The sequence below is a fragment of the Xenopus laevis genome, chromosome 2S (assembly GCF_017654675.1).
Source record: "Xenopus laevis strain J_2021 chromosome 2S, Xenopus_laevis_v10.1, whole genome shotgun sequence".
Classification (NCBI taxonomy): domain Eukaryota; kingdom Metazoa; phylum Chordata; class Amphibia; order Anura; family Pipidae; genus Xenopus; species Xenopus laevis.
The window spans coordinates 34,589,098-34,615,300 of record NC_054374.1 but is presented as its reverse complement, the minus strand read 5'-3'; the positions used below and the strand labels follow the sequence as shown (position 1 = coordinate 34,615,300).

Sequence of the window (26,203 nt, the reverse complement as noted above, 5' to 3'; positions counted from 1 at the left end):
CAATCACCCAGTTGTTTTTATTTCTTTAAGGCAGTGATCCCCAACCAGTAGCTAGCGGGCAACAAGTTGCTCACCAACCTGTTGGATGCTGCTCCCAGTGGCCTCAAAGCAGTTGCTTATTTTTGAATTCCTGGCTTGGAGGCAAAGTTTTAATTGCATAAAAACCAGGTGTACTGCCAAACAGACTCCGGCTACCAGTTCATCTGGGATTGCCAAACAGCCAATCACAGCCCTTATTTGGCACCAACAGGAACTTTTTTCATGCTTGTGTTGCTCTCCAACACTTTTTACATTTGAATGTGGCTCACGGGTAAAAAAGGTTGTGGACCCCTGCTCTAAGGTATGTGCTGATTTATATGGATTATAGGAACTACTGTATTTCTACATTACAGGTATGGGATCTGTTATCCAGAACGCTAGGGACCTGGGGCTTTTGAGATAATGGATCTCTCTGTAATTTGGATCTTCATACCTCAAGTCTACTAGAAAACCATATAAACATTAAATAAACCCAATAGCTTGGTTCTGCTTCCAATATGGATTAATTATATCTTAGTTTGGATCACGTACAAGGTACTGTTTTATTATTACAGAGAAAAAAGAAAACTTTGGATTATTTAGATAAAATTGAGTCTATGGGATGTGGCCTTTCCATAATTTGGAGCTTCCTGGATAACGGGTTTGCATATAATGGATCCCATAGCTGTACCTTGTTTGCAGATCTACCAAATACAGGGACGTATTAAATCCATCACTTTTGGATTCAGACAGATATTGCAGCCTCCATAAATAGGCTTGTTTTTTTTTTTGTTAGAGATACTCTGGATCTGGCTGAACGCCAGCACTATTTGTAAATCTGCATTCAGACAAATCTTTAGGAGATTTTGAGATTGAAGTTTGAGATTGAGTTTGTTGTGGGGTTTTTTGTATTTTTTATGGCAGATTTTTTTATTAAAAAGCATTCTAAATAAATCAGCTGGTATAGATGGAATTTAGGGTATAGTAAATGACCATAAAGTGTTTCATATCATACTGTTCTACTTAAAGAATAATTTATTAAAATATGTGCAGTGTGCAAAGTGCAATTAATCCACAACTCAACATTTTCCCCCCAATACCAGCATAATTATAGGCACCAGGGGGAGCTGTCTGATGTAATTGCACCCTATCATACAGAATTTCTCAGAAAATGACTTGATGTTTGATGTCAAATTGACATCTAACTGTGATTCTTTATGCACAATTCTGCTGCACCTAATGACACAGCCTGCGCCTTCAATGTGTGCAACGACTGCATCAATTTTTACGTGACTGCAGCTGCAGTCGTAAATGAACCCTTTTAGTTTCTATCTGCTATAAATTTCCAAAGTATCCTATTTTCCTATGATCCTCTTGCAGTTCCAAAGCTCATGTCCACCTTTACCTGATTTAGCCATTTCTCCCATTAGATCCAACCTTTTCCTCCCACTTTCAAATGCTCAACTTCTTAAATAAATATTATTTACAATGTCAAGTAAACACCATATCCCATAATATCTCATCCCCTTCAGTGGAAGCAGACCATGTAATTAGTCTATTGGTGTTTTGTACCGTCCCTAGGTTCCCATAACTAGTTGCTTTGGAGATCAGAAAATAAAACAGCAATGAATATCACGTCTCTACTGTAATATGAGTGCAGCATGTACAGCTATGCTCAAAGGCCGCGGGGGTTAACTGAACTGTTGTGTGGGTGTTCATATCTCATATCTCAGCTTCAAACAAATAGAAATCACCCTCTTGGGATTTGAACTCGGGTCTCCTCGAATGGACAACTAGGTGCTCTAGCTGCTGCGTCACAGAACCTAATCCTGCTGGGGCCTGTTCCAGTTGACCATAGCAATCAAATGTCCTCTTAGACCTCTTCATTAACTGTTAGTGCCGAAAGTCCATCTTCTGCCTAACAGAGTGAATATGAACCACGGGTACCTCACGAAAGGGGGGCTCCCGAATGGTCAAGTGGTTAAGGGGTTGCCGGTAAGAACCCCCCGCTGCCATTTTTGGGGTGTTTTTTTGCATCAACTCGAAATTGACCTTGGTAAATTATTTAACGAAGACAGGGTTCTCTAAATAGCTTAAAAAAACATTTGAGAAGCTGATTAGTGAAGGTAGCTTTTTGCGATAAATATCAGTTACTCAGTAATGTAGCCCGAAAAAAAGGCAACTTCCGCCAAGGCTTGAACCCCGGGCCATTTGGGGGGAAGAAGCCAGGCAATTTGCTGCATGCGCCATTGAACAGACATGTGGGGAGACCGGTTTTGCCGACTCTAAAGTAGCAGTCACTCTTGAATGCAGTCTAAAGAAAATGGCTCAGTACAGGCATAAACAACCCTGAAAGGTCTGGGAAACCATCCACCCGGGATTGAACTCGGGACTTCACATGCAAACAATCAGCACTTAAGCCGTCACGCCACAGAGCCTGAACCTGCTGGGAGCAGTTCCAGCTGACCATAACAAGTGAATGTCCTCTTTGGCCTCTTCATTGACTGGCAGTACCGGCAGTCCATCTTCCTCCTAACAGAGTCTATACGAACCCCCAAAAAGGGGGCTACTGAATGGTCTAGTGGTTAAGACACGTGCCTACGATCCTGAAGGTCATGAGATTGATTTCCAACCAGGGCTGGATGTAACTCCAGCAATCTGGTCACTAGGATCCAAAATATCCTAGCAACCATGCATTAATTTGAATAAAATACTGGAATATGAATAGGAGAGGACCTGAATAAAAAGATGAGTAATAAAAAGTAGCAAAAACAATAATGTGTAGCCTTACAGAGCATTTGTTTTTTAGAAGGGGTCGGTGACCCCCATTTGAAAGCTGAAAAGAGTCAGAGGAAAAAGGCAAATAATTAAAAAATGACAGTGCTTGAATTAGGATCAAAAAAGTGGAGGGACGGCATGTTCGGCGCGCATAGCTCGCAGAAACACACAGGCACACATACAGACACATGCAGCCTCACGCACACACACATACAATCACACACAGACTCAGGTACACACACAGACTCTGGCACACACAAACTCAGGTACACATGCACAGACTCAGGCACACACACACATAGGCACACACATACAGTCACACACACACACTCAGACACACACAAACCCGCCAGACGGGATGCAACTCAGACACACACAAACCCGCCAGACGGGATGCAATTTAGTAAAAAAAAAAAAAAAAAGAAGTGGCGGGATGCCATCCCGCCCCAATTCCAGCACTGAAAAACTATAAAAAATAATGAAAACCAATTGCAAAGTTGTTGGAATTGGTCATTCTATAACATACTAAAGGTAACCTTAAAGCTTAACCACCCCTATAAGTCTACTAGAAAATCATGTAAACATTAAATAAACCCAATAGGTTGGTTTTGCTTTCAATAGGGATTAATTATATCTTAGTTGAGATCAAGTACAAGCTACTGTTTTGTTATTACAGAGAAAAAGGAAATACATTTTTAAAATCTGGATTCTTTGATTATAATGGAGTCTTATGGGAGATGGCCTTTCTCTAATTTGGAGCTCTCTGGATAATGGATCCCATACCTGTAGTAATATCTTATAGCCACACATACGGAACGCATTTTAGGACATTGTCAAGGGAAATCGTTGTCCTGCATGCGCTGTCCTAAGCAAAAAGAATGCGATATGGCATGATTTTTTACTCACCCATCCTCTGAGCCTTTTGTCACGAATAAGAGGGTGAATATGAGCGAATATGAGGGTGCTCATATTCGCTCCTCCCTCCTCAGCCGTCAGCTCTTGCTCCTCACTCCTCCGCCATCAGTCCTGGGTCCTTGCTCCTCAGCCATTTGTCCTGGGTCCTAGCTTCTCCCTCTTCAGTCGTCAGCTCTTGCTCCTCACTCCTCAGGGTGCTCATATTCAGCCCTGCACCCTGATTATAGTTTCTTGTTCTTGCCATTCCTTTTAGCCATTAGGCATTTTAGGTTTTTTAATTGCAGCAATCAAATTCGAGCTACAGCTGGCGGGGGAGAAGCAAGACCCAGGATGGATGGCTGAGGAGGGAAGACCCAGGACGGATGGCTGAGGAGGGAGTTGCGAGGACCCAGGTTGGATGGAAGAGTGAGGAGCAGGGCCGGAACTAGGGGTAGGCAGAGTAGGCGCCCACCTAGGGTGCAATCATGGTGGGGGTGCACTTTTAAGGGAAAACATTTTTTAAACCCTGGTTTGCTTGGCTTTCTATAGTTTTTCAATTTTATAAATCACCTGTTCCAACCCCTTTTTGCTGTGATTCGTACTGTGGTCAGAAGCACTCCCCAGCTCTCTCTAAGCAGCTGCTGGCACAGGTACATATTTTTGGGCAATATCTTGGCTGCTGCTTGCACAGATAAAAAGATGATTAGGGGCAATATTATGGATTTTTGGCTCCTGCTGGCACAAGTACATATTTGGGGGCAATATTGTGGATTTTTTGGCTGCTGCTGGCACAGGTACAGATCAGGGGCAATATGAGAGATTTGCCGCTGCTGGCTCTGGTAGATAGGGCAATATGGTAGCTGCTGGCTAAGGTACACAAGTTTGAAGCAATATGATGGATTTTTGGTTACTGCTGGCACAGGTACAAATTAGGGGCAATATGATGGATGTTTGGTTACTGCTGGCACAGGTACAAATTAGGGGCAATATGATGGATGTTTGGTTACTGCTGGCACAGGTACAAATTAGGGGCAATATGATGGATTTTTGGTTACTGCTGGTACAGGTACAAATTAGGGGCAATATGATGGATTTTTGGTTACTGCTGGTACAGGTACAAATTAGGGGCAATATGATGGATTTTTGGTTACTGCTGGTACAGGTACAAATCAGGGGCAATATGATGGATTTTTGGTTACTGCTGGTACAGGTACAAATTAGGGGCAATATGATGGATTTTTGGTTACTGCTGGTACAGGTACAAATTAGGGGCAATATGATGGATTTTTGGTTACTGCTGGTACAGGTACAAATCAGGGGCAATATGATGGATTTTTGGTTACTGCTGGTACAGGTACAAATTAGGGGCAATATGATGGATTTTTGGTTACTGCTGGCACAGGTACAAATTAGGGGCAATATGATGGATGTTTGGTTACTGCTGGCACAGGTACAAATTAGGGGCAATATGATGGATGTTTGGTTACTGCTGGCACAGGTACAAATTAGGGGCAATATGATGGATTTTTTTGGCTGCCGCTGGCATAGGTGCAGATTGGGGGTAACAATATGATGGATGTTTTGGCTTATGCTGGCACATGTACAGTTGGGGGCAATCTGAGGGATCTGATAGTACACACACAATCTCTGACTGAATTCTTACCCACTTGCATATACGGAACGCATTTTAGGACATTCGGCGAAAGACCTGTCCTTCGCGCCTTCGTAATGGTGCATCGGTTGCTTTTACCGTCATTCATCGCCCAAATCTGCAATCACACCTCCGTCCTCTACCCTCCCTTCTCAGCCATCAGTCATACGAGCTCAGCCCTCCATCCTCCTCCCTCAGTCTTCCACCCTCCACCCTCCTCCCTCAGTCCTCTTCTTTCAGCCATTATGGATAAGACTGTCAGCTGAAAAGAGAAATCTGAGGGGGGAGTGCTGACCAGGGAGGTCGGAAGGAAGAGGACTAAATAGAAGAGGACTGAGGGCGGAGAACTGATAGCGGAAGTCTGAGGGCGGAGTTCGTATGACTGACGGCTGAGAAGGGAGGGTAGAGGACGGAGGTGTGATTGCAGATTTGGACGTTGATAAGCGGCAAAAGCAACCCATGCGCCATTCCGAAGACGTGTGACATGTATTTCGCTGCAGGATGTCCTAAAACGCGTTCGCGTAACCGTAACCGGAGACTCGTGTAACATGGAAGGTCAGACATTCCACCTATGACGCAATTTTACCCAGAATCCTCCTCCGCCGACTGTCACCTGTACTCCAAACTATAGGGCGGGGGAAGGCCGCCTACTGCATGTGACGTAGTGATGACGCGCACTGTGCCTTGCTGCGAGCTGCAGGTACCGCTGGGGACGCCATGTTGTGAGAGGAAGTAAAGATCTGTGTGAGTGCGAGTAGGGAGAGAAGCGACACTGGAGCGGTTCTCAGTTGCCGTGCGTGACCGGACTGCTGACGGTGAATCTAGCGGAGCGGACTGGAGCTCTGTCAGACTGCCGCTTGCTGGGGAACACTGCTGGAATCTCATCTGCTTGGAAACATGCCGCTGGCTCAGCTGGCAGACCCGTGGCAGAAAGTACCGGTGAAGAAAGTGGAAAGCGAGGTAAGAGTAGGGGAAGCATTGGGTCTGTCTGTGTTACACATTACAGGGGGGCTACACGGAAGGCTCCAACATGATCGCCACTTGTCTCTTTCCCCAACCCCAATGAAGTACGGGAAGTGTGAGAGCTTTGGGCTTTATAGAGCGGATGTTGGTACATAAACTCTAGTGCTTCAACTTTCAGCGGCTCCTTTTCTTTCCACCAGCGGAGCCGAGAGGATGCTGGGAGTTGTAGTCCCACAATAGCGGCAGTGCTAGAAGTTGCCTCTCTGCCTGGGCCATTTAACTCCCTCACTAAAATACGTCTCTGACAGCTCTTGCTTGGGATTGAGTTCTAGGAACTCCACCCCAAAAACTGTCTTTTGTTTCATTAAAGAAATTCTGATTCTGAACGACTTCTCAATATACATTAAAGGGATACTGTCATGGGAAAACATGTTTTTTTTTTTTTTTCAAAACACATCAGTTAATAGTGCTGCTCCAGCAGAATTCTGCAATGAAATCCATTTCTCAAAAGAGCAAACAGATTTTTTTGATATTCAATTTTGAAATCTGACATGGGGCTAGACATATAGCCAGTTTCCCAGCTGCCCCCAGTCATGTGACTTGTGCTCTGATAAACTTCAATCACTCTTTACTGCAGTACTGCAAGTTGTAGTGATATTACCCCTCCCTCCTACCAAAAGAACAATGGGAAGATAGCTTCCTAACACAAGATAACAGCTCCCTGGTAGATCTAAAGCTTGCCATAGACGCACAGATCCTATCGTACGAATCGAGGATTCGTATGATTTTCGGATCGTGTGTGGAGAGTGCCAACATCTTTCATCCGGCGGAGATCGGTCGCTTGGACAGATTTGATTTTGACCCGCCGGAGCCCATTGCACATGGTAATCGGATCCTTCGGCCATACAGCCAAACGTTCAGATTACCCCCGATATAGCCATGCTCGTTAATGGCATATCGGGGTAAGATCTTTGCGTCTATGGCCACCTTAAGAACAACACAATAGTAAAAGCCAAGTCCCACTGAAACTGATTTAGTTACATTGAGAAGGAGAAACCACAGCCTGCCAGAAAGTAGTTCCATCCTAAAGTGCAGGCACAAGTGACACGACTGGGGGCAGCTGGGAAACTGACAATATGTCTAGCCCCATGTCAGATTTCAAAATTGAATATAAAAAAAAAATCTGTTTGCTCCTTTGAGAATTTAATTTCAGTGCAGAAGTCTGCTGGAGTAGGACTATTAACTGATGTGTTTTGAAAAAAAAACATGTTTTCCCATTAATGAAATCTCTTCACTGGTCTTAAAGTTATTTTCAAATGTAATTTGGTATTGGAAACAGTATTTCTCCTTTGTCCTCCTGGTTCTGACTCCAGCTGTTTAATAAACCTGGAAGAGAACTCACCTGCTACAATGTTTCAACAGCCAGGCAGGGTAATAGCATTTCCACTGACAAATCACTGTAAAGCCATTGGAAATGTTTAAAGATTGGCAAGTTGCTTTTATTATTCCAATAACAGGTGGAGTTCCCCTTTAAAGACCTGGAGCTGGTGGGTTTAAGATTCTCATTTTTTTGTTTAGTTCTGTTGCTGTTCTTTGACTTGTAAAGATTAATTTGTTGTTTTTCATATTGGGTTCACAAAGTTTGGATCTGTCGTTGTGTTTCTATGTTATTAAGTGTTCAGCTTCCGATCATATTGTGTGAATTCCTAGAATGAGTCACGTATGTTATTGTTAAATGGGATATTGGATGACCAATTACATGACCCTAGAATACAAAGCCGTTTGAAGAATTATACTTACGTTTTATTAGAGGGGTGGTTCACCTTTAAGTTAACTTTTAGTATGATATAGAATGGTCAATTCTGAGCATTTGGTCTTCATTGTTTATTTTGTATAGTTTTTTAATTATTTGCTTTCCAGCTAATAAAATAGGGGTTACCGACCCCATCTAAAAACAAATGCACTGTAAGGGTTGGGGCAGACGGGGAGATTCGTGGAGATTTAGTTGCCTGGAGACTAATCGCCTCTTCTGTGGGGCGTCAATCTCAACGAACTGCCTTCTGTCTGCTTGAATGAAGAACTGCCTGCGCTAATGCACTCGCGACACTTTGATTTCCGAAGTTGCCTCACGATTAAACTTCGGGCGACTTTGGAAATCGAAGGCAGTTTGTGGAGATTGTCGCCCCGCGAATAGTGTCCAGGCGACTAAATCTCCCCGAATCTGCCTGTCTACCCCAACCCTAAGGCTTCAAATTTATTGTTATTGCTACTTTTTATTACTCACATTGTTATTCATTCACTCCCCTAATTATAGTACATTATTTTTCAAATAAATTCATGGTTGCTAGGGTAATTTGGTCCCTAGTAACCAGACTGCTGAAACTGCAAACTGGAGAGCTGCCGGATAAATAACCCAACAACCACAAATAATACAAAATGAAAGACAATTGCAGCTTGTCTCAGAATATCACTCTCTACATCATAATAAAACTTAACTGAACAACCCCTTTTAATATACTCTCATTAAAGGAGAACTAAAGCTTAACTAAAGAAGTAGGCTAGAAATGTTGTACATTATGTTTTGAGCTTCTGTACTAGCCCAAGGCAACTACAGCCCTTTAGCAGTAAAGATCTGTGTCTCCAAAGATGCCCCAGTAGCTCCCCATCTTCTTTTCTGCTGATTCACTGCACATGCTCTGTCACTAATTGAACGTAGGGGCGCACTCACACTATACAGTACATATAGAATAAAAATGTAACAATATAAGGCTGATTACTAATTAATATAGATAATTTCTACATAGCAGAATGGAAACCAGTGCAATTAGCATCAAAATTTAATAATCAGCCCTGTAGCATCAGCTTATATTACAGCCCAACCCTCATTTTCTGCTGGATAATTAGTGACGACCCCTAAGCTTAGCTTCTCAACAGCTGCTCAGAGCCCACTGAGCATGTGAGTGTCACAGACACTTTCCAAGATGGTGACCCCCTGTGACAATTTTGGAGTCCTGGATCATTGCTGCTATTGACAAGCTGAAAATTTAGGCTGGTGCAATAAATTCAGTATATATAATATGGCATTTTAAGCCATATTAATTTTTAGGGTTTAGTTCTCCTTTAACCCTCTAAATATCGAGTTATCCACAGCAGGCAGCAAATAGCAGAGTGTAGCTTCGTACTGGTCCGTACTTGCTTACCACCCGCTGCTACTTTTTATACTTCGTGATACACCAAGTGGGTTTTATTGTGCCACACACTAAAGGGCAAGCTGCATCACAAACAAAAAATCCTCTTGCATATTCCTTGCAACAAGAATGTTTCTGTAGCTGAGAGGCTCCGAGGGAAGTAGGTTTTGCAATATGCAGATGTGGGCAATTAGTATGTACGCTCTGTTGTAAAAATCGAGGAAATAAGGGAGGGGTGATGCACTTTAAACTGCAGGCATTGGAAGTGAAATGAAAGATAGGACACAGGGCAGTGCTTGATTGTATACAAGTGAGTAGAGCAAATGGGCTGCAGGTAAAGGAGATTTTATAGATTCAAGGTTGGATGACTAATTGAGGGCTAGGGAAGGAGTGATGATGTGACAACGTGCCAGTGGCAAATGCCATTAAGACAGCAATTTGACAGGAAGTGTTCTGAGATCATTTCAAAGTTTATTACTCATTGGGGGGTCACTTATCAACACTGGGCAGATTTTCCCATGGGCAGTAACCCATGACGACCAATCAGATTGCTGCATTCATTGTTCTACTTGCAGCTGGCTTTAAAAAGCTAATCACTGATTGGTTGCTATAGGTAACTGTTCAAGGGCAAATTTGCCCAGTGTTGATAAATGAGCCCCATTGTCTTTTTAAAACCTCCATGCTGCATGCATGCTACATACATTTGACTTCGTTTACTTACAAACATATCACACACACAGCAACATCACTTCCTGTTTAATGGTGCCCAGTGGGTTGCGGGTCCGGTAGCAGATCAAAGTGGCTAAATATGCGGGTCCGGGTCTTAGAAATTGGTTCTGCGCAGGACACCCACACACACACCCCACACACCAAAACCACCCCCACCCCCCCTTGGGTGCATGCTTGATATGTTAACATATAAAAACATGTGCAGGTCCTGCTATCCAGAATGCTTGGGATCTTTGGTTTTTCCTGATAACGGATCTTCCTGTAATTTCGATTTCCCTACCTTAAGTATGCAAAAAAATCCTGTGATCATTAAATAACCCCAAAAAGCTGGTTTTGCTTCCAGTAAGCACTAATTATATCTCAGCTTGGATCAAGTACAAGCTACTGTTTTATTATTACAGAGGAAAAAAGAGTTTTAAAAATTTGGATTTTTTTTAACTGGTCCCATACGTGTACTCATTAACTACTAAGGTCAGTTTAATAAGTATGCTTGTAATTGTCTATTTTATATTCAAAACAAAGGAAACCGTATCATTGTAGTTAAAAATACAGTGCGTATCATTTCTCGTAACTGCAGATCTTTCTCAAATGTCAGCTGAAGGGCTAATGCACACTCGTCATTCAGATTATTGGTATTGCTGCATAGTCCACACCAACTGTAGCGGAACTAGTCGTCTTCAGTAAGCAGTGAGAAGCTGAAGCACTTCTAGAGTTTGTGTGTGCTTGGATGGACAGGAAGTCCCTAAATAAACTCTCTTGCCTCTTCCTGCATATAAGCCCGTGCTCTGCTCTTTGCAGTGTCTACAGTGATTGCTAAATGCTGCAAAGCTGGTTTGGGCAGTAAAATTACTGAGATGTTCTGTTAAGGGCCGTGTAGACTTGCTCTATTTTATAGGCAGTGAGTCTATACTGTGTTCAGGGTTGTCCTTGTTATATTAAATATATACATGTGATTCACCATTCAAATTAAATTAAAAAGCTATTGCTTACAAATGTTTATAATAATCCTAATAATGTGTTTGAATATGCATGCATGCAAGTTTCTTGTTTTCTATTGCTCTATTCGTTCTTTTAATTCAGTGAGAGCCAGCAAGGGAATTCCCTTTCCGACAATTCTCTCCATATTCTTCTGTAACCTGATGACAGTTGTAGCATGTATATGCCGCAAAACTGGGAATTCTGGGCAGGTGCAGTCAGCATTTCTAAGCGTAGGGGCCTCAGTTTGCTAGATTTTAACTGTTGTATCATGTGTGTTCTGTTATAATGACCCTGTTTAATTTATCACCCTCCATAAATACACTTCAGGATGATCAAATTATTCGTCAGTTGCTTCTCAGCCCTTTCAATGTTGCTACATCATCCGTGGGTGTTGGTTAGTCTGCAGGAAAGGATTTAGAGCATCCAGGCATCGTACTACTTTTTTGATGCTTGCTAGCATGCTACATAAAAATGCATTCATAAATGTATATTCCCACCCTTCCACACACACATTATTGTGTATAAAAACATTTATATAGCTATGATGTTTCTCCTGGCATGCTGTACAAAGACATGTCTAATTCTTATTATTTAATCATTTAAAAAGGTTTATAAATACTAAATATTAAGGGGCAGATTTATCAAAGGTCGAGGTGAAGTTAAGTGAAAAACTTTGAGCCATTTTTTATGTACTTCGACTAGGGAATAGTCATACTTCGATTTGAATTTGAAAAAACGTTGAAATTCAAAGGTCAAGTTTTTTTGAAGTACTGTCTCTTTAAAACTTCGACCATTCGCCACCTAAAAGCTGCCGAAGTGCTGTTTTAGCCTATGGGGGACCTCCTACAACCTGTATGGAGGCAAGTGGGGGAATTTGGGAGATCGAAGGTCGAAGTTAAAAAGACTTCAAATCGAAGTATAATTGTACGATACGAAGTAGGCCCACTTCGACCCCAAAAAAACTTCCGACCTCCATTCGATTGGTTTTTTGAATTCGAAAGTTTTTTTAACTTCGACCTTTGATAAATATGCCCCTAAGTGTCTTTTTTTTTTTTTCTCTATTTTTTCATGTAGAATGTAAATTATTCTGAAAGCTATTTTTAAAACAAGATAGGGGGGAAAAGCATGCTAACTACTGCTGTATATTAGAATACAGTATAACCCCCATTTTACGTTTTTCAGGGGATCAAAAAAAAGGTGTAAAATCAGGGAAATGTATTATGCATAATATATAGGTGGGACCACAAAACAAAAATGTAAAATGAGGGAAATAAATCAGAGCATGTAAAATGGGAGTTCTACTGTATGTACGGATTAGTGATATGAGGATCAGGAAAAACTCAACCCACACAATATAGCCACTGTAAGACCTGCACCCAACCCATACCCACTGTTCCATATACTACTTATGCACATGCATTTGGTTCCAAGACCAAATGCATGTGCATAATAATTGTAATTTACCAGTTTGGCCGCACTTAACCTGCACCTGCAATGGTTGCCCTCCTGCGGGTTTTGGGTCAACCGGCACATGATTAGTAAGGATGATTTTTTTTTTCCATATAATCCTTAGTCTGGAATAGCTCAAAGCAAAAATCATAATTACAACAATGCCTAAATTGGGAAGAAACAAGGAATTAATGCAGGGGACACAATTTCAGTAAGAAGACACCGATGACAGATTAGATTGTTAGCTGCCTTCCCTTTGTCAATTGTCCTGGACAGAAAACACCAAAGTATTGTGATACCACAGGTTGCAAGCATTTTGCTGACTTTTAGAATGCAGGACTATATTGTTCTAGTAAGAGCAAAGGGAAGTATGTGCCCTCTATAAGTAGTCCATTTCTGGTAACAGAACTCATAGAACGGCACCGAAAGTATCTGAATATTTTAAATAATTTTTATTAGGTTCACAGATCTGTGCTGTTGGCTGATTCTAGGTGAAAAAAAAAACATTTTAGGTCCTTTTATTTAAAAACCCAGTCATTTAAACCAGACTCGTTATTGTGTTAAAGAAAAATCTCTGTTTTTGTATACATACTGACATATATGAAAAGGCATTCTCAGTTGGCATTAAGGAGGGTTATAACATGTAGCTGAAGAGAGACCGCTATATCTAATAATAACATTATTTGTTGTTTTGACATTTTGTGAGTGACCTGAAAGTTGCCTCCATGTAGCGTGAATGCTTAAATGTAGAAAGGACAAAACAATGATCCCCTCTGCATCTGACAAGACCAGTATTTTATATCATGCAAACAGACGTGCTTTGTAAATTAATATTGATTCTTTTAAGAGGCTCTTAGTGAGCACATTTAGTGAGGAGTACATATATTTTTTTCAGGATATGTATTGCTCAGTCAATTTAGCTGAAAATCTGTACACCTAAATTTATCAGTGAAATACAATATCTTTGTATCAGTACCACATCAACAAAAATGTGTTTGGTTTTTTTAATTACATTTTATATATGTATTCTGAGAGGTGCAAATTGGAATAAATCCTGGATCTGCTGAGTGCTTCATTTTTCCAGCATGCTGTCTTCTACTTCTTTAAAGGTTTATTGGGAGAGAATAAACTTCTTGATCCACAAAATTAATAGTAGGGATGCACCGAATCCATGATTTTGGATTCTGACGAATCCTTCACGTAGGATTCGGCAGAATACCAAACCAAATCAGAATCCTAATTTGCATATGCAAATTAGGGGTGGGAAGGGAAAACATTTTTTACTTCCTTGTTTTGTGACAAAAAGTCATGTGATTTCCTTCGGCGGGGTTCGGCGGGGCAGAAGGATTTGCCCTAATCCAAATCCTTCTGAAAAAGGCCGAATCCTGAACCGAATCCTGGATTTGGCGCATCCCTAGTATCTAGTGATTTTGATGATGACTAGATATATATTAATTGTTTGTTTGTCTTTATACTCCTCAACTCAAACATATGTTAAACACATCTGTTTTGTGAAAAATTATATTCTCTCTTTTTTTAGGGCTAATTTATAAATACTGGGCACATTTGTACCTGTGCAGTATTCCTTTCACTGTTCTAACTGCAACTGGCTGAAAAAAAGCTAATCTGTCATTGGTCATATGGGTTACTACCAAGGTGCAAATTTGCCCAGTGTTTATAAATGAGCCCATCCTTCCCTTAGCAGGAAAAAGGCAATCCTAATTATGAGTTTATTTAATGATCTGTAAACATTACACCTGGATGCAGCCATGCCTAGCTTTTATTATGTGCCCTATAAGGGTCAGGGCAAAAAGCAGATTCTTGAGATTAGTCGCCCGGCGGCAAATCTCTTCTTCGGGGCGACTAATAACCCCGAACTGCCTCCCGCTGGCTAGAGTGTAAATCGCCGGCGGGATGGCAATCGTGCACTTCGTTTTCCAAAGTCGTCCCAAGTTGCCTCGTGAGGAAACTTCGGGTGACTTCGTAAACGAATCGCCATCCTGCCGATTTACATTTTAGCCTGCGAGAGGCAGTTCGGGAAGATTAGTTTCCCCATAGAACGAATTATATATATATATATATAGATATATAGATATATAGATATATAGATAGATAGATAGATAGATAGATAGATAGATAGATAGATAGATAGATAGATAGATAGATAGATAGATAGATAGATAGATAGATAGATAGATAGATAGATAGATAGATAGATAGATAGATAGATAGATAGATAGATAGATAGATAGATAGATAGATAGATATATAGATATATAGATATATAGATATATAGATATATAGATATATAGATATATAGATATATAGATAGATATATAGATATAGATAGATATATAGATATATAGATATATAGATATATAGATATATAGATATATAGATATATAGATATATATATAGATATATAGATATATAGATATATATCTATATCTACTATATCTATCTACATGGAACAGGATGTATGGTTACAGCTTTTGTTGGATCAGAATAAAAATATTTGTTATAGGTTATTGTCTTTTTAAAACCTACTCATTAAGGAACTTAAAGGGCACGTAAAGCCTAAAATACAATAAGGCTAGAAATGCTGTATTTTGTATACTAAATATAAACATGAACTTACTGCACCACAAGCCTAATCAAAAAAATATTTTATGCTTTCAAAGTTGGCTACAGGGGGCTGTCATCTTGTAACTTTGTTAGACATCTTTGCAAGACTAAGACTGTGTTAATTAAAGTATATTGGAGATAGGTTTCTTTTTTATTAAAGAAAGTAAAAATGGGATTTTATTTTTTTTGCCTTTACATGCCCTTTAAGACTTGGAATTTAACCATACTGCCCTGAGATTTGAAAACATGAGATTATTTTGGGAGACGGCAGATAAAAAGTAGTTAATAAACAATAGCCAGTAAACAGGAAAATATGGAACTTTTCTTGTATATTTAATTAAATTACCTCTTTCTGTAACACTTGATTGGTTGTGGATATTTTTGCTGAGCATCCATTATCTAATTTTTTAAATTATTACCATGGTAAATCTGTCTGCTGCCATGGCGAATCATATAAAAAACATATTTCCTACTATTCATTGATGGCTTCCATGGCAACAGAAGATCCCTTTACCTTTTTCTTTCCTATAATACAAGTGATACGGCTTCATTTTAGCCTTTTTAATGGATACGGTAACAGTATGTTTAGAGTGATTCCTAGCCGTATGTATAGTTTAAATATATATCTTAAAAACTGAGCAAACTTTCAGCAGAATGATTGTCCTTGGATTAAGGTGGTTATTTATCAGTCAGATTTTATTCTGGTTTTTTACGCTTATTTATTATTACTTTCCCGAAAATTTGCCTTGCAGAAAAAAATCCGATTTTGACGATTTTTTTTGATTTTTCACCCGAAAACTCCAAAAACTGCGGGGTATTGCGCGAAACCAAGTGCACATCAAAAAATCATTGGGACTTCTCCCATTGACTTATATGCAACCTCGATAGGTCTGAGATGCCGGATTTTCTGATTCAGACTTTTCCATCCTTGGGGTTTAATAAATTCAGAAAAATGTGTAAATTTTGTATTAAAAAAAAAATCACATTTTTGCATTAACAGTTTAGTAAATAACCCCCTTAGTCTGGAGAATAGAAGAGCAGTAAGTTGATGATTAATTGTGCTTTTCTCTTTTGATAACTAGTAAAGTTTAATATATATTTTATAATTTATATTGTGTGCTTAGTAAATCTGATCGTTTGCTTAACAACTACTGGACCAGCATGAAATAAAATGCAAATTCTTTGATGGTTTTTTTTCTGTCCTATTTACTTAAAGACCAATAACACCACAATGTAGTAATTACTTGTTTTTTTTTGTTTTGTTTTTATATCTGAACACATGGCCTGCTTTTTTTTTTTTTATTTATAGTTTTTACAGAGCCCCCAATAGCATTTACCAGTCTCTGGTAACCATGCTTTGTTTCTAAATGCATACAAAAATCCTTTAATGTGTTGGTGCTACTTGTCCTTTAACCATTGTGATAACCAGCAGTGATTACATGAACCTTGTGAAAATAAGCTGGTCATGTAGATCTACAACTAAAAGAAAGTACAGGGATCAGAGAACAAAATTGAATACTGTATGTAATGAAAACGTATTTTCTGTTTTTCGTGATATTAAAAATGGACTTGGATTCATTTTGGGGTTGAGCAATTTTAAAAAGGTCTATATGTCAACACATACTGAGGTTATGTACATTTCATACCTATAAATTAAGCATGAACTAATATAGTTGTTTCACAGTTTTTTTTATATTTTCTCATGGTATTTGCACATCTTAAATATGCATTGTTTATTTAATGGTAAACCAAACAGGTCTCCTGCTATTCTACTTGTCCACTCTTGTTTTATGGGTGACATTTAACTTGGCAAGTTAAGCACCTGTTTTTTACTGAATATTTATGGTACAATAAAAGCAATTTTACTCTTGCATCTACATTTGCTTAATAATTATGTTTTAGACAGCAGAAATGGAATTCATTACAGTTCAGCATGTGTATATCTCACAATATAACATACAAAAACAGGTTACCCTCAAGTTAATTAAGTTGTATTAAAAACAACACACAAGAAAAAGTTTAGGCAATAGTTCTTAAAGGGATCCTGTCATCCGAAAACATGTTTTTTTCAAAACACATAAGTTAATAGTGCTACTCCAGCAGACTTCTGCACTGAAATCCGTTTCTCAAAGGAGCAAACAGATTTTTTTATATTCAAATCTGAAAATCTGACATGGGGCTAGACATTTTGTCAATTTCCCAGCTGCCCCTGGTCATGTGACTTGTGCCTGCACTTTGAGAGAGATGCTTTCTGTCAGGCTGCTGTTTTTCCTTCTCAATGTAACTGAAGAAGTCTCAGTGGGACATGCGTTTTTACTATTGAGTGTTGTTCTTAGATCTACCAGGCAGCTGTTATCTTATGTTAGGGAGCTGTTATCTGGTTACCTTCCCATTGTTCTTTTGTTTGGCTGTTGGAGGGGGAAAAGGGAGGGGTTGATATCACTCCAACTTGCAGTACAGCAGTAAAGAGTGATTGAAGATTATCAGAGCACAAGTCACATGACTTGGGGCAGCTGGGAAATTGACAATATGTCTAGCCCCATTTCAGATTTCAAAATTGAATATAAAAAAATCTGTTTGCTCTTTTGAGAAATGGATTTCAGTGCAGAATTCTGCTGGAGCAGCACTATTAACGGATTCATTTTGAAAAAAAATTTCTTCCCATGACAGTATCCCTTTAACATAAGCATTGAAAAGAATGCTGTATTCTACCAGCAACTGCCCAGTTAAACTCTTCCTATCAGCACCTTTTCATATTCACATTTGTTCCCCAGGTCCTTGACCGCTTCTCTATTTTTTTTTCCCCACAAGTTTCTGTGCATCAAGGTAACAATCATGGGAAAATGTTGTAAAGCTGTAGGGAGACCCATCATTGTTGGGTCCCTAAAAATCTAAAATTTGTGTTTTGTATGTGAGAAATAGCCTGAAATGTTTCACCTGTACTGTATAGCTTAGAAAAAAAGTTGTATTTTAATGAGGTCATGTAAATCAGGGCAAGTTGTCTCTTGGTTTGATCACAATTTTTTTTAATTGTCCTAAAAAAGGGGAGATTGAAATGATTCCATGTTTGGTCTTTGAGAAGTAGATAATTAGATTACCAGTATAAATCCCACCTCCCTTCACCTCTCGTCATGACTTGTCCTATAGGTAAGCAGGAGTACATTGCACAACAAGGTTATTTGTGCACTGATAAATGTTTTGGGCATATTTGGGGAGTTGGGCATATAGGATTTTTGTGGGAATATGGAAAACTTTTTTTTAACACACGGGTTTGGTCAGAAAATGGGATTGGAGTTTTTCTTGTGTTTGGCAGGAGAAAATGCTTGGGTGACATTAGCTTTAGGTTTCTCTGGGGGTCTGAAACTTGGTCTTGGTAGCAGTGAGTACTCTGAAAATCAAAATTTGGAGAATTGGAGTTGTTTGATTTTAAAGACCACTCTAACAAACAATTCTTCTAGACAAAGGAAGCATCTTTGCCCCCCAATAACTTTAGAAACATTCTTGCATCTATGAGATTAATCTTATTTTGAGCAACTTTGAGCAACATCTTCATAGAGTACCATTGAGTATTCATTGTTTAGACTGATATTTGCAGTCTAGAACTGCTAATGTCTCAGAAACCATAAAAAAATAGAATCTTCGTGCTCCGAGAAAAACTCTGAGAAAGCTTAAATGATTTTATTGGTTTAGATCACCTTTAAACACATTTCTCACCAGATGGTAAATGTGGTTCAGGAGCAGATGATAATCCTGTAATGAGCAACATATGATGCAAGCAAAACAAAAAATCAGCAGGTGGTACCTGAGGTTTTAGTGTATAAACCATGTGCCTAGTGTTCTGCAGTAATGTAAATGGACTTTGCATGAGACAGCTGGAGTGTATGAGTAGAGATTGCCAATCCTTTATTATATCTTTGATTAAATCCTAATAAGATTGATATTCTTACCTCCACTTCCCAGCTGTTTCTTCCTTAGCTATGAAGTCCATTCATGATATTGCTCCAATTATGTTCCATTTTGTAAATGTTATAAGAATGGCATGCTGCTGTTTAATTATTTTTATTGCGCTAGAATGTGTGAACGGACCCATGTTTAAGCAGTGACCTAAATTATATCCACCTGTTACTTCACATAGGGTGGCTTTCAGCCCTAAAACGCAAAGTTTCAGCCTTTATTCTGCCCTGAATTTTAAAATGCAGCACTGTATGAGACATTTTTATTTGTTTAGGTTATGAATGGATAACTAAAATACATCGTGCCTACAGAAATGAATGTTTTGTTCAGCTTTTGTATGTTCTGTAAAAGAGCTGCCCTTGTGCTTCTGTTTAGTTTTGTGATTTTTTTTTTGCCTTTCATGTTGGTTGCTATGTGGCTGTGAAATATGTGGAGCAGTAGAGTATTGTTTGGAATTACACTGTTTTCATTACATTACCATAATATCCACAGCCATGGTCCTTTTATTAAATGGAATTTTTGTATTGTATTCTTACTTAAAGTGGATGTCAACCCAAAAATGAAAGCTGAAAATGAAAAAAACTTTCTAATATATATTTAATTATAGATTTTAATGTTATTTGTAAATTAAATTTGAGATTGAAGGCAGAACCTGTCTATAACCTATCTATACTCAGCCTTGAGGGGTCTGACTTTTGTATCAATCTATCTAAATGCAAGTTTAAAATTGTTGGAACGACGTTGGTGGGATTTTCTTTTATTCATCTTTTATTTGTTTTATTGAAACATAACACAAAGCAAATATTTTTTTGGATACTCTGTATAATTGTGTACATTTGACTGGCCCCTTGTCAGCTATACATGCAGCTATATTGGGAGTTTTTCCTAAAGTATGCATATAGAATTAATGCTGCTAGATTAGTCATGATTTTTTTAATACTAATTCATCCATCTGAAAGGTTAACGTTTTCTGTATCTCTGTTAATTATAGAATGGGCAGCAGTTTGCTGATGAATCAATGTGTGAGGAGGACAATGAGAACAATGTAAGTAGTAATATTTCATTGACTTCATTCTAAAGGATGTTGTATTTGAAAAATGTCTCATTTTTAACATTTCTATGCAAACTATTGCTGAGCATTTCCCTCTAAATATGGCCTAACCATATCCACTATTCATAAAAGCACATATTAAATCTGCCATAGAGTTAATTCCTCTTTGTTGCTGAGCTGTGTTATTGTGGATACTCTGTTAAAGGAGAACTCTGTTAAAGGAGAACTAAAGCCTAACTAAAGAAGTAGCCTAGAAATGTTGTACATTATGTTTTGGGGCTCCTGTACCAGCCCAAGGCAACCACAGCCCTTTAGCAGTAAAGATCTGTGTCTCCAAAGATGCCCCAGTAGCTCCCCATCTTCTTTTCTGCTGATTCACTGCACATGCTCTGTGCTGCTACCCACTCACAATATACAGTACACAGAATAGAAATGTCACATTATAAGGCTGATTAGTAATTAATACAGATAATTACTACATGGCAGCACAGAAACCAGTGCAACTAACATCAGAATTTAAAGGGGACCCGTCACCCAAAAAAAATATTCCAAATCATTTTTTATCATGTTCGTTAAGCAAAATAAACTTTAATTACATTGTATAAATTATTTGAATCTTCTTTACATCAGTCAGGGAACTCATAATTATATCCAGCAGGCAGGAGCCATTTTGTGGACACTGTTATTAAGAAAAGCCTTCCATCATCTCAGAATCTTGTTTGTGCACCAGAATGGGGGACCTGAGGTCCATCCCCATGCCCTGGCTTCACAATTAAATGGTTAAGAGAACTGGTGGAATGTGGGGAGAGCAGTGACATGTAGGAAGTGCTGAATGGAAAGTGAAAGTAATTGCTTGCCCCGCCTCTATGCCTAGGCATAGGGGAGGGGCAGAAAATATTTGATTGACAGCTGATATTTTTAAATGAGTTTACAACAGCTATGAATGCTTTAATAAAAAAAAGAATTTGAATTTCATGTTTAATTTGAAAAGGACTTTCATTATACAGCTTTTTATGTCTGGGTGACAGGTCCACTTTAATAATAAGCCCTGTAGCATCAGCTTATATTACAGACAAACCTCATTTTCAACCTCATGCTTGATGATTTGTGACGACCCCTAAGCTTAGCTTCTCAACAGCTGCTCAGAGCCCACTGAGCATGTGAGTGTCACAGACACTTTCCAAGATGGTGACCCCCTGTGACATGTTTGAAGTCCTGGATCATTGCTGCTATTGACAAGCTGAAACTTTAGGCTGGTGCAATAAGTTCATTATATAAGATTTTGCATTTTTAGCCATATTTATTTTTAGGGTTTAGTTCTCTTTTAAGGGCATCAACATTTCTTATAATGATAATGCTAAACATGATATTGTTTTCAGTCAAAAATTTACTCTTTTGTTTATATAAGTGTCCCTTCAAATGGCATGTAACTTTAAGACACAGTGGTAGTAAAGTCTGATGCAGTTTACCCTTTTAAATATAATATTAATCTCTGTAAGATGGCAGAGGGAGCTTTTATGTAATGGCAACATCTTCCTCCGATCTCCAGGTACAAATCCTGCTACTCCTGTCATTTCAGAATAATTGAGCTGTCCCTCTCTTTTCTCCCAGCAGTGAATTTACATATTTTTATGACTCCAACAGAGGGTTAATTGAATCATGCACAATTCTTATTTTACTCCTATAGACTAGTATGAAAAGTGTGCAAGGAAGCATCTGGAGACCATACTGCATTATTTTCTTAACCCTCTGGTAGCCAGTTTGCATATATATATATATATATATATATATATATATATATATATATATATATATATATATATATATATATATATATATATATATATATATATATATATATATATATATATATATATATATATATATATATATTTATTTATTTATTTGGAATATCTTCTATCAGCTATTCACTTACTCCAAATTGAGTCTGCGCCCCTAATTAAGCATATTTTTAAGTAATAAATCCGACATCCCTGTATCATTAGCTGCATGATTACATGGTGTATATAAGAATATTTTAATGAATAAATGTGATAGAGAACAACAGCCTAACCTTACTACAGTTTACACCACGTGCGTATTTACAGGACTATATGACCGCACCTGTACACATATGAAGCTGGCAGTTTGTGCATTTCATTTAGCAAAGAATGTTCCAGGGAAGATTCTAATGCTGGTGATTTTGTCAAAACGGTCTGTTATTTTAGAGATTTGGAAACAAAGAAGGCATGCAATGACACTGACACTGAAGCTGGCCATAGACGTGCAGATTTACCTGCAATATCGGACGAACGATCGGACGTCCCAATCTCCCAACCTGCCACTAACCATTCAGATCAAATAAAGTAGTAATAGAACAAGATCAGCTGACGTTCTGTCCCTGACAGCAATCATACGAAAGTTATGTCTGACAAAGCTGGTGACAGTCTCCCACTGAAAATTGTCCGATCGGCAATACATGCAGAGATATTATAGGCAGCCAACAGAAATCTTCTAACCTGTCCGATCGACCAAACGACCAATATCCATTGGGACACTCCACACATGGTCCGGAAATTGTACGAATCGCAGATTCGGATCTTTGCGTCTATGGACAGCTTTACACACGTATAACCTCTTGTGAATTGGAGTTTTACAGCAAAATGTCCTTCTCTGTAGCTTGTTATGAATCTGGAGTTTTCTGTAATTTTAAGAGTGTTTCTCCTGTACACTGGGCAGCATTGTTGATTCTGGTACTTCTGCAATTTAAAAAAAAAAAAAAAAAAGCAGATAAATTACATAGGGTTTCCAAAAGTAGAGATGCTGACTCGCACAAGGTTAAAGACGCAGATATAAGTAACCACACAGATATCCACAGTACAGTTATTGATCAGAATCATTGAGCCACCTTACATGGCTCACAATACAGCAGTTGAAATCTGTCAGTGACTTATAGCATGAGTGTTTTGTATATATAAAAAAAAATATAGGGTTGAAATACCTGGAAAAAGTCACAAATAAGTTGTTAAAGGTACCATCATGAAAATAAATTTTATGTAAGCGTCACCTCATGAACAGGTCATTTCTGAAATAATTCTTGTATACTTCCTCCAATTTCAATGCATTTAAAGGACATGTCAACCCACAACATTTGCCAAATAAAAGAAATCACAATTATAACCAACTTTCCAACAGAAATGTATTAATAATAAGTGGTTTAAAAGTTATTTGTAAGTGTAATTGCTTTTGAAAGCAGCTTTTGCTTAACTTCTGTTTGTCACTTTGTCACGTTTTAACAATGTTGCAAAGTCCAATCTCCTCCAGCAAGACAGGTCTGTCAGTCCATTGGCTTTTGTTACGTAGTAACATACATAGTAACATAGTATGTTAGGTTTAAAACACACATCCATCAAGTTCAACCTTTCAATTATTTTAACCTGCCTAACTGCCAGTTGATCCATTACATTACAAAAGCCAGAGCCACCAGGGCAGAGAATAGAAAGCAACAAGCACATAACTTAAAAACCATAGAAAATGTGTAACGAATGTATATTACAAAGTTGCTTCAAATGTTATTTTCTTTTATTAGGCTGAAATTATTTTTTGGGTGGATGTGTCCTTTAATAAACCTAACAATGATAACCAGTAGAAATTATTTTGATATAATTTTTTTATTACCTGCTTCAATTATATGGAGTAAGAAATGTGTTTTTTTTTTTGTTGGTAGATTTTAATAATCTGGACTGAATCATAAGTGTTGGCTGTATAAAATTAGAGGGTATAAATCAATACAGGTATGGGACACTGTTATCCAGTATGCTCGGGACCTGGCGTTTTCCGGATAACTAAACTTTTCGTTATTTGGATCTTCATACTTTAAGTCTACTAGAAAATCATGCAAACATTAAATCAACCCAATAGGCTGGCTTTTCTTCCAATAAGGATAGATTATGGGAGCCATTCTGTAATTCGGAACTGGTTTCCAGATAACGGTTCCAATACCTGTCCTTTTTTTTCAATCAAATTGCTGCTCGTGGTAACTGCAGGTATAGCATTCCTATAGTACAGCAGTCACTTTGCTTTATGCACACCATGGGCTCCATGTTGGAGTGAGCAGTAACATGCTTCCCAGTCTCACCTTTAGTTGCATTTCCATTCTCTGAGCTATTGTTGAATGGCTGCTGCAGCAATGTTTTTATAAATTTGCAACCTCGTTTTGAGATCAGTGTGACCCTGACCAAATGCAAGACATCAAAGTGGTATAAATACAAAACAAAAATATAAAAAAGCAACTGCTGCTCAGTCTTTGGGAAATTGAAAACAGCTTAATTCTGTGCAAATAATTGGTTCCATTTACTAATCAGATCCAGTCATATTGCAGAAAAGTTGCACACAACTAATCCTAAATGTAGTCTTTTGGAATTTGTTAGAGAGTGCAAATATAGATAAGAATTTAATGGGGACTATCCTAAAACCATGTGACTTCCATGTATCTGAGCAATGAAGACTGATCAATTGTTTCTAGTAAATTAAGAAAACTTTGTCATTTTTAACTGTATTTCCTTTTGTGCTTGCGTAGGTAACAACGATGGACAGATTTATCAAGGGTCGAACTATGTGATTTTTTTTACTCTAATGAATTCGATGTATACTCACAATTGAATGGAGGTTATTTAAGAAAAAATTGTGAAAGTCTAATATTCTATAGAATAGTCCCAACCAGAAAATTCCCGAATTCGAATCGAGTTTTCCCCAAACTGGAATGTCTGTAAGACAATTAACATTCCAATGTTTTAACGGATCTCTTCCGTTGACTTTTTAGGTTTTAGGTGGCCGATATTCAAATTAGAACTGTTTCCATGATCGAGGAGTGATAAATCTCACATTCAAATTTACATTTCAATTGGGGTATTGAAATTTGAATGTGTGAATTTTGACACCAGAAACAAATCTAAAATTCGAATTTGCTATTCAACCCTTAATGAATCTAACTGTTCTAACTATCCATTTCTAATGAAAACTGCAAAAAAAGAAAAAAAAAAAGTATTTATAAAGGGGAAATATTATATTATATTATATATTCTTTAAAGATTTGTTTTATTGATGACAGTTTGGGATTGCTTGTTTGACTACTAGTGTTGCATGTGCAAATCCCATATGTCACTTTATTTACAGTGTATTTTTAAAACAAATGACAAAAACCATAAGTTTGGTAGGCCTGAAGCAATTTTATTAAGAAAAAGCCTTTTTATAATAGTATCTGTTAGTGCCTCATTTTGAGTATGGTGTGTTTGGATCTGTTTTGATCTTATTGCAAATATTTGTATTTAATGTTCATTTGTTTATATAAGGCAGACAGTAGAAACATGGATTTGTGAAACTTGTTGGGATAAAGCAGGCAAACATGTCAATCATTTGCAATGTATAATATTGCTTGTTTATGACTGTCAAACTTTGAATGTTTATTTCTATGCAGCCCCCTTATTGTTGGCAGTAGCACAGAATTTTAAGATCATTTTAAATCAAATTTTAGCGTAGAACACCAACCTTTCAGAATTCGGTCTTGCCTACAAATTTTTCAATGTATTTTTGGGGATGAACATAATTGTGACAGAATGAATTAATCACTAAATATTTTCAGGTTAAAATCTTAGCTTTCAAAATCTGCTTCAAAACGTTGTTCTTTAATTTCACTTCTGTAACCTGTTATATGACTCCAAATACTGAGTATATAAAAGATAAAGAATTGCCTATTTTCAATAATATAGAGAAACAGTGGATTAAAGGCCCAGCGCACTCCGATCCCTCATCCTCCCGCCCACTTCATGCCTCTGCCCACTTCCTGTCATAATCGTGCCCTGACTCCACCTACTCCCTGCCCCTACTCTGCCCACTCCCCGCTCAGACTCTGGCCACTCCCCGTGG

At 38.2% G+C, this 26,203-nt stretch overlaps 1 protein-coding gene across 2 annotated transcripts in view; it reads left to right on the top strand.

Annotated features, from left to right (window-relative positions):
- Positions 1 to 5,719: 5,719 nt before the first annotated feature.
- The window catches only part of rps6ka3.S (ribosomal protein S6 kinase A3 S homeolog), a 65,256-nt gene continuing 44,772 nt past the window's right edge, over positions 5,720 to 26,203 (top strand). For both annotated transcript variants that reach the window (XM_041583632.1, XM_041583631.1), the window contains exons 1-2: positions 5,720 to 6,301; positions 20,219 to 20,272. In XM_041583632.1, the coding sequence (XP_041439566.1) occupies positions 6,239 to 6,301; positions 20,219 to 20,272 (117 nt within the window). In that variant the 5' untranslated portion in view covers positions 5,720 to 6,238. The remainder of the gene's footprint in view (positions 6,302 to 20,218; positions 20,273 to 26,203) is intronic.